The sequence below is a fragment of the Microtus ochrogaster genome, chromosome 2 (assembly GCF_000317375.1).
Source record: "Microtus ochrogaster isolate Prairie Vole_2 chromosome 2, MicOch1.0, whole genome shotgun sequence".
Classification (NCBI taxonomy): domain Eukaryota; kingdom Metazoa; phylum Chordata; class Mammalia; order Rodentia; family Cricetidae; genus Microtus; species Microtus ochrogaster.
In genome coordinates, this window is record NC_022010.1 from 44,767,110 (window position 1) to 44,775,251 (window position 8,142).

The 8,142-nt window shown below is 50.7% G+C and overlaps 1 protein-coding gene across 1 annotated transcript in view; it reads right to left on the reverse strand.

Annotated features, from left to right (window-relative positions):
• Positions 1-8,142, reverse strand: part of Pdia5 (protein disulfide isomerase family A member 5) — an 89,707-nt gene that overhangs the window by 38,835 nt on the left and 42,730 nt on the right. Inside the window, exon 8 of the mRNA XM_005344890.2 lies at positions 5,082-5,149. Within this exon, the coding sequence (XP_005344947.1) occupies positions 5,082-5,149 (68 nt within the window). The remainder of the gene's footprint in view (positions 1-5,081; positions 5,150-8,142) is intronic.

Consider the following 8,142-nt stretch of genomic DNA (forward strand, 5'->3'; position numbering starts at 1 on the left):
GGATGTAGACAAGATGGGGGATGTAGACAAGATGGGGATGTAGACAAGGTAGTGAATGTAGACAAGATGGCGGATGCAGACAAGATGGGGGATGGAGACAAGGGGGTGAATGTGAAAAGAGGTGTTTGTCAAGTTGCAGGACACACTGCCGAGGATCCAGGCAGCTCAGTAAGGGGCTTGAAGGAAGTCTACAGGTGGAGGGAACAGTCTGCCACATGGCAGGAAGCTGTTTTTAAACACTGCATTAATAATAAGAGGGGGAATCCTGACTGTAATGTGTAAGCTATCAGATATGTGGTACTGGAGCTTAGGAAATGAGCTTGGGCAGAGGCAGGGGCACAGAGATCATGAGGGGGTGAACTATGGTAGGACAAAGAAAGCACAGTGCCAGGCATGTTCTGCACTACAGAGAGAATGCAGGCTTCAGAGGCACCTCCCCCTAGTCAACCTGATGAAGGGACACAGAGGTAGTCAGGAGGGGGAGGGCATTACACCTACAAAGTGCACCATCGCTTACACATTTGCGCCTCTCAACCCAGAGGGTCAGCATCATCATCCCCATTTCATAGTAGAGCAATGGAGGATCCAAGGCTCAGCACCTCGCTGCTCAAGAACTCCCAGCTGGGCAGTGAGTGAGCGCCAGCACCAAGCCTGACCTTTACAAGTTTGTAAAGGTCATCAGGACCAGGGCCATCACACTTCCATTTTACATCCACTTTGTCCAATCGTGGCCAAGGCTAACGAGAGACTGGTGATGTTAAAAGGCCCAGTGTGGAAGGGGCCAGGGCCAGGAAGGCGAGCACATGGAGGCACAGCTCTTTCTAATGCTGCTGACCCAGGGAGCAGCTTGGCTGCAGACAAGGATGCCAATTAGCTAGCAGCAGGGAGGACAGATGCCCATGACTCACCACTGGCCAATGTCAGTGCCAAGGGGGCAGATTTGAGTTTAGAAAATGGCAAAGGCCACATATCCCTGGCCTGACCTGACTTCCTATATGACATCATCAGGTTGGACACCTCCCACGCTCCGGAGCAGAAGATAACTTCTGACCCTTGCACAGGCACAGCCAGACCAAAAAAAAAAAAAAAAAGGCCTCGAAGATGATAATGATGGCTGCTCGCTGCTCTAGGAAAGCTGGGTAGGGCAAGCTTCTGATGCCTGGGGAAAAGAGTCCATGTCAACCCTGCTGTGCTCTGTGTGCAAAGGCAGAAAGCAATCAACACCTCTGGGTTGTCCAGCCCTTCCGTCCTGTCCCTGGTTTCTGGGAAGGTACCAGTGCACACTGAGTCCCAGACCAGAAACCAGGGATCTAGCAAAAGTACAAAACATTACAAAAGCCGCTTTCCTAAGAAACTAAAGTAGAAATGGAACGAAGCAAACCTCAAGCCAGGAAAAATGTAAGTTACAGACACAGACACCCTGTGTGGAGGTAACTCACACTTGGCCTTCACTGTGCTGTTTCAAGCTTTCTGGCTTTTCTATAATGTCACTGGTGGAGCCAGAAAGGGCAACTTTTAGATCTCCAGATTAGGCCCAGAAAGGAAGCGCAGGTTCTCTGAACACAAGTATGCTTCAGAGCCAACTTCATGAAACATCCCGGGATAAGCCCTTGGCCAAGGGCAAAGTCCCTGCCCTACAAACCTCCTTCTCACTGTGTTTCTGAGCTCAATAACTAATACTCTGGATTCCTATAGGAGGGGGGAATGTCATTCTAACCCAAGAGTGATACACTCCAAGCTCCCCATCTGTCAACACAGACCGGGTACCTTCTACGCCCCTGCTGAAGAAACATACTTGACTTGCATGCAGCAGCTGCTTCCAGGAAGGCCACAGATCATGAGTGCATGAAATTGTAAAGTGATAAGACACAAAAGCAAAGGTGGGTGGCCCTGTGTGCGGGCACAGACAGGTGGTAGGACTCTGGGGGAACACTGAGGTGGACAGTATGGCAATGGCGGAGAACGGCCCAGAAAGCGCATATGGCTGGGGCTGGCTGGGGTCGTTTGTATTCTGATTTGAGGCTTGAGTTACTTGGACAGTTCTATAGAGTTTGGAAGTCAAGCTGAGTAGTTTCGAAGTGTACACGGGCACAGGCAAGGAGAATGTGGAGGGTAATTAAGTCTTTTCTTCAGGCTAAATAATCTTAAAATATGGTTATCTTTTGAGGCCCCAAAAATGAGCAGTGAATGTCCCCAGAGTGATGTATATGTACCTGAAGGGCAAACGTCTTCAGGCAAACTACTAAAAATTCACTGGTGAGAAGCAGGCAGGACCCTGGTGTTGCCCGAGAATGAGGTCAGCAGAGAAAACACTGGTTCCGGTAAGCCAACCTTGCAGCGGGCTATTCCCCGTCTACACGATAGCGCTTGTGTTGACTTTGAACTAATCCCCACTTAATTTGATCCATAAAGATTGTGATGCTGTTTCAAGGCTTCAGATCTCCCATAATGGGACGTGGGCCAGACTCAGTGAGATGGCTCCTGTGATACAGCCTTCTGTGAGTGGTGTATGGATTTTTCCACGCTCCTAAAAGCAGCAGATGCTTTTCTGTTGCCACCAAAAATGCTTCTGCTACTTATGGGTAAGCGCAGAAATGGACAAACATACCAGAGACGCAGTCAAAGCAGGAACTCAACGAGACATCTGCTCACCCACGTTCACAGCCTCTTTCGTAACAGCCAAGAGCTAGAAGCAACTCAAATGTCCAGAGAAATAAATAGAGAAGTAGCAGGGGTGTGTGTGTGTGTACATGTGTGCATATTATACAGCTTTAAAAGAAAAAAACATTGTGTCACATGTTACAACATGAGTGGGCATAGAGGACAACATGCTAAGCAAAATAAGCCAGTTACAAATCACAAATACTGTATGATCCCACTTTAATGAGGGATCTAACCTCAAAATCATGGAAAGGCATAGACCAAGGCTAGGGGCAGGGAGCAAAGCGGAAATTCACAGTGAGCAAAGCGGAAATTCACAGTGAGCTAGCTGACCTGGAGATCTGTTTTGCAACAATGTAAACATACTCAGATCTGTATGTTAATATGTAGCTGAGGTGGTAGGCATAACAAGTGTGCTCCTGACTCAGCCTAAGGAACCGACAGATCTATGGCAAAGAAGACGGCTCTAAACAGGGCAGAGGGCAGGCAGGCTGCAGGCAGCCCTCCAAGGTGGACCTCAGCCCAGCAGAGGGTAGGCAGGAGGCAGGTAGCCCTCCGAGGTAGACTTCAGCCCAGCTCCTCCTCTCTGAGTGTCTGCCACATATGTTGCTGTATCATGCTGCTTGTTCTGGCTTCTCTAAAGAACTGCTTCCCCAGATGCAGAGATCCACAAGTAACTGATGTAGGAAGTCCTACTGTATATATGTTGCTTTTATTGGTTAATGAATAAAGAATCTGCATTGGCCCATGATAGGGCAGAGTAGAGCAAGGCTGGGGGTGGGGAACTAAACTGAATGCTGGGAGAAAGAAGGTGGAGTCAAGAGACGCCATGGAGCCACCAGAGGAGAAAGATGTAAGCTGCTAGTTGGAACCTTGCCGGTAGGCCACAATCCTCGTGGTAAAATATAAAATAATAGAAATGGGTTAATTTAAAAGATAAGAATGAGCTGGAAATATGCATAAGCTAATAGACTAAGCAGTGTTGTAATTAATACAGTTTCTGTGTGATTATTTCGGTTCTGGGCAGCTGGGAACAAACAAACAGCCTTCATACAACAAGTAACCACTAGGCTGAGCTCCCAGAGTCTAGTCAAAGAGAGGGAGGAACGATAATATGAGCAAAGGGGTCAAGACCATGGTGGGGAAATCCACAGGAACTAGCTCACCAATTCCAGACTGACAGCTGCAGAACCTGCATAGGACCAAACTAAACCCCCTGAATGTAGGAGACAGTGGGTGGATTGGGTAGTTTATGGGGCCACGGGCAGTACATCCAGGATCTATCCCTAGTACATGAACTGGCTTTTGGGAGTCCGTTTCCTATGGAGAGATACCTTGATCAGCCTAGACACAGGGGGAGGGCCTCAACATAGGAGGTCACACCCTCTCAGAGGAGCAGATGGGGGATGGGGTGGTGGGAGCTGGATGAGGTGAGGGAAGAACTGGGATTGATACATAAAATAATAAAATAAAAATGCTTCCCTGATGGTTTCTCTTCATCGTGTTCCCTAAAAGTAGGCTTTCTGGAACCCACTGGCTTCCTCTCTACCTCCCTACATGTTTTTCCTTTCTTCTTTTGGGGGATTATCTACAGTCTTGGTTCTGCAGCTCTCCTGTCTAGGCCTGCTTGCTTCTTCCTGCTCTGCTTCCCTCCCTACCCCCTAACACAGAGCCCAAAGAGGTGGGGCAAGCCTGATTTCAGGGAGCCTGCTCTGAGTTTCCAGTGTACCCCTAGTACCACCAACCCCTTTCCCTCCCAGCAACTGCTAATCCACTTTGGAACCTGTGGTGGTCTAAATAGGAGGGGTGTCATTACTAGTAAGTGTGGCCTTTTGCAGTAGGTGTAGCCTTGTTGGGGTAGGTGTGGCCTTGTGGGAGGAAGAGTGTCACCGTGGGGGCGGGCTTTGAGGTCATACATGCTCAAGCACATACGTGGCACACAGCCTTCTGCTGCCTGCAGTTCAAAACGTAGAACTCTCAGCTCCTTCTCCAGCATGACTGGCTGCATGCCTCCATACTTCTCGCTATGATGATGATGGACTAAACTTCTAAACTGTAAACCAGCACCAATGAAATGTTTTCCTTTTTAATAGTTGCCATGGTGTCTCTTCACAGAAACAGAAACCCTAGCTAAGACAGACCCCAATACCCAAAACACCAGACTTCAGATGCGCTGCCCTGGCTCCCTGGCCCTGGTTTGCTGTCTCCTTACCGTGTTATCACTGACCTTTGACAGGTGTCAATCACTCCTGCCCTGCAAACGCTGCAGTTAGTTTTCCCCCTTCAGAGAACAGGTCTCATCTCAGAAGTAAGCTGGGCAGTGGGGACTGGCAGCGGCACTGTTCAGAACCCACCCTCTCCAGCCCATCCCGGACCCAAGTGAGAACCACTAGTTCTGCTGGCCCCCAGGCCATACTTACAAAGTGGCCTCGCACTTGGGTGGCAGCCTTCTGGAAATGTGGCATGATCCTCTTGCACATGCTGCACCCTGTTAGAGGCAGAAGAAGAACCACACCTAGTTAGAGTGATGACTATAGGGCCTGTGCTCCCCTCCCAACCCCCACACCAGGCCAGCAGCCACCCACAAACATCTACACCATCCCCTCACACATTAGAAAGCTCAGAGCTGACTCAGGCCCCGTGGAACCCAAAGTACAGGAAGCAAAGGCCTGGCTGCCAAAGAATTTACAGGCACACTAGCTCCTCCATGGATCTCGGATGGGATAAGCGAAGGTGCCAAAGAGACAGCAAAGCCCACAGTGTTCCAGTGTGGCTGGCCTGCTCCATAGCAACATGGGGAGGCAGGACAGATGTCGAGAGCAGCCTCCGACATGCACAGCTAAAGGCTGCCCTCCTTACCCAGTCAGGGATGGCAAATGAGAGAGTCAAATGCCACTAGGAAGGAAAATTTGTGACTATGAGTACAATGACTTTGGGGATTTCCGTGCCTCTTCTCTCTCCCATTTACAAGCATAATTAAGCCATAAACTGGAGGCAGTCGGCATGAAAGGTGCTGGCTCTGGCAGGTGGGAAGGCATGAAAGGTGCTGGCTCTGGCAGTTGGGAAGGCATGAAAGGTGCTGGCTCCCGCAGGTGGGAAGCGCACTGGGCCAGGACTGAGGAGTTCGGCGCTACTCTTTACTCTGCCCGCTGATGGCCTTGGCCAGCTTAACTCCTTTCTGGGCTGTCTCTCCTTCTGGCAAAAGGAGGAAAACAGACCCCCAGCCCTCCCAGCCATGCACAGGAGCCAGTGGCTTCTGCCATCTCAGGTTTCTGTGGTCTGAATAGTCATGCTCCTCTTTTGGGGTGGTAATGCCCCCCACACCAGCATTGGTATACTTGTGGCAAACATCTATTATTACTTCGGAGCAAGCCCAACATAAACCTGCTCCTTCATCTACACCTAATCAGAAGAGGCCATATTTCTGCGCTGACCCCACTGGGCACGAGGTCCAGCTCGCTCAGTCACGAGGAATTGTAACATGCCAAGCTGTTACCGTTTCTGACAGCTTCTCTGCTGCAAAGAAAGCCTTGAGAGGCGTATCTGAGGGTCAAAGGCTCCAGGGCTGCCTGGAACTACATGTCAGCTGGGTTCTCATCTCAAAGAGCAAGCCATGCTTCAATCAGTGGCAAGCCGACACACTCACGCCCTGAAAGGCTGTGAGCAAAGAATCCAGGTGGGAGGGGCTTCTCACCTTCCAAGGGCAGAAAGAGGCATGGAGTATGTGAGTGTGTGTTTGTGTGTGTGTGTGTGTGTGTGTGTGTGTCCCCGTCTGTCCTCTTCCTGGTTACAAGTCTACTAGGAGAGACAGATGCAGGAAACTGTGAAACAGACCATCACCAATGCCCTACAGCCTTCTCCCCAACATTCCTGCCTGACAGATGGGTACCCAGACGCACACCTCTACCACATGCTACCAACCCTGAGCTGGTGAAAGGGTGCAGCACCTGTCCTGGAAAGTCAAGTGACTCTCTTTTGCTGGCTGGTCACCCTGGCCTGGGCACAAGCAGTGGAGAAAAAGCTAGGAAGATGACATTGCCCTCACTGTGGGAACTCCCCGAGGAGATGGAAACAGGGCAGTGCTCTAGGGGAAATACACAAGCCAAGACCATGGCAGGGAAAGCAGCAGACTGCAGAGCAGAGACGCTACGTTCCAGGGACTACGGTCCCAGTCTGCATCAGTCTGCCCTTGACCCTTGAGGGATAGGGGATGTTGGGCAGGTGAATATCAGTGTCCTTGAGGGTTATGGGACTCTGGTTATGTGAATCTCAGTGTCCCTGTCTGTGAAGACAGTGCCTGCCCCATGGGTTCTGTGCAGAGATATCCAAGACAGCGGGAGTCACTGGATGCCCGGGATGCATCTCAGCTCAACACAGGGTATGAGTCAGCTCCTCATCCGCAGTGGGAGAAGTACTTTCACAGGAGGAAGGGGATGCCACACCATTCCAGGAGGAAAGGAAGGAGGACCTAAGTGTTTCTCTTGCACTTCACTGTCTTTCTCAGCCAGGAAGTGTGCTTGCCCACCAGCCCAGCCATCCCTCAGGAGCAATGTGCCCCTGTCTCCTCAGGTGCAGCCTCTGTAGCCTGCAGCAAAAGCACTCCCCAGCCATCCCAGGGACAGGGGCCAACAGTTCTGCGTAGAGAAGATCCTGGGGGAGTGAGAAAAGACAGGCAACCCCAGACTAACCCCATTTCCAACCTCACTACAAAACAGAGCTGGTGCCACACTTCCCATGTAAGCTCCTCTTTGGGGGATTCAACTGCGAGGTAGGAAAGAGGTAAGATTAATTATCACTCTCGTAGCCCCAAAGCCCGAGCAGACAGTCTTTTTATTTTCTCATTAATTCAGTGAACAAACATTTACTAAGAGAGCAGCAGGGCCTGGGGACCCAGATGCCTCGTCACAGCTAAGGCTCCCACTGTCTCTGGGTTTATTCATCTACAAGCAATCATAGGATCAGAGTCCTGACAGATTGTCGGGGTAGGGGATGGCTGTGAATCCCAGGAGTGGGGCCACAGCAGCTGGGTTGGTCCAGGCATACTAAAAGCCGGAGTTTCTTTCACTAAACACACGCATGCACACATAACAAAAAGACCCGGAGTCTCTGGGACCTTGGCCACTGTCCAATCGGACCCTCCACGGGAAGATGAACTTAGCGAGTCAGTTTTCTTCCTCCCTTCCCACCACTAATATGATCTGTGACACCTTTGAGGCTCCCCACTCCTCCAGCCTCTGCTTTCTATTAACAAAAGACAGTCTCTGCAGCCATGAGCAGCACAGGCCCACTACCAGGAAACCCGGGAGTGGTTGGGGCAGACGGCATGAACATCAGGCTGCAAGTGCTAGCGGATGCGCTTTTAACATGACTGATGGCGGTCCAGGGAACCTTGGGTGGCTAGGCTAGTAACCTGGCCCTGCCTCCCGAATGCACCACCTAACCACACACACACACACACACAGACACACACACACACACACA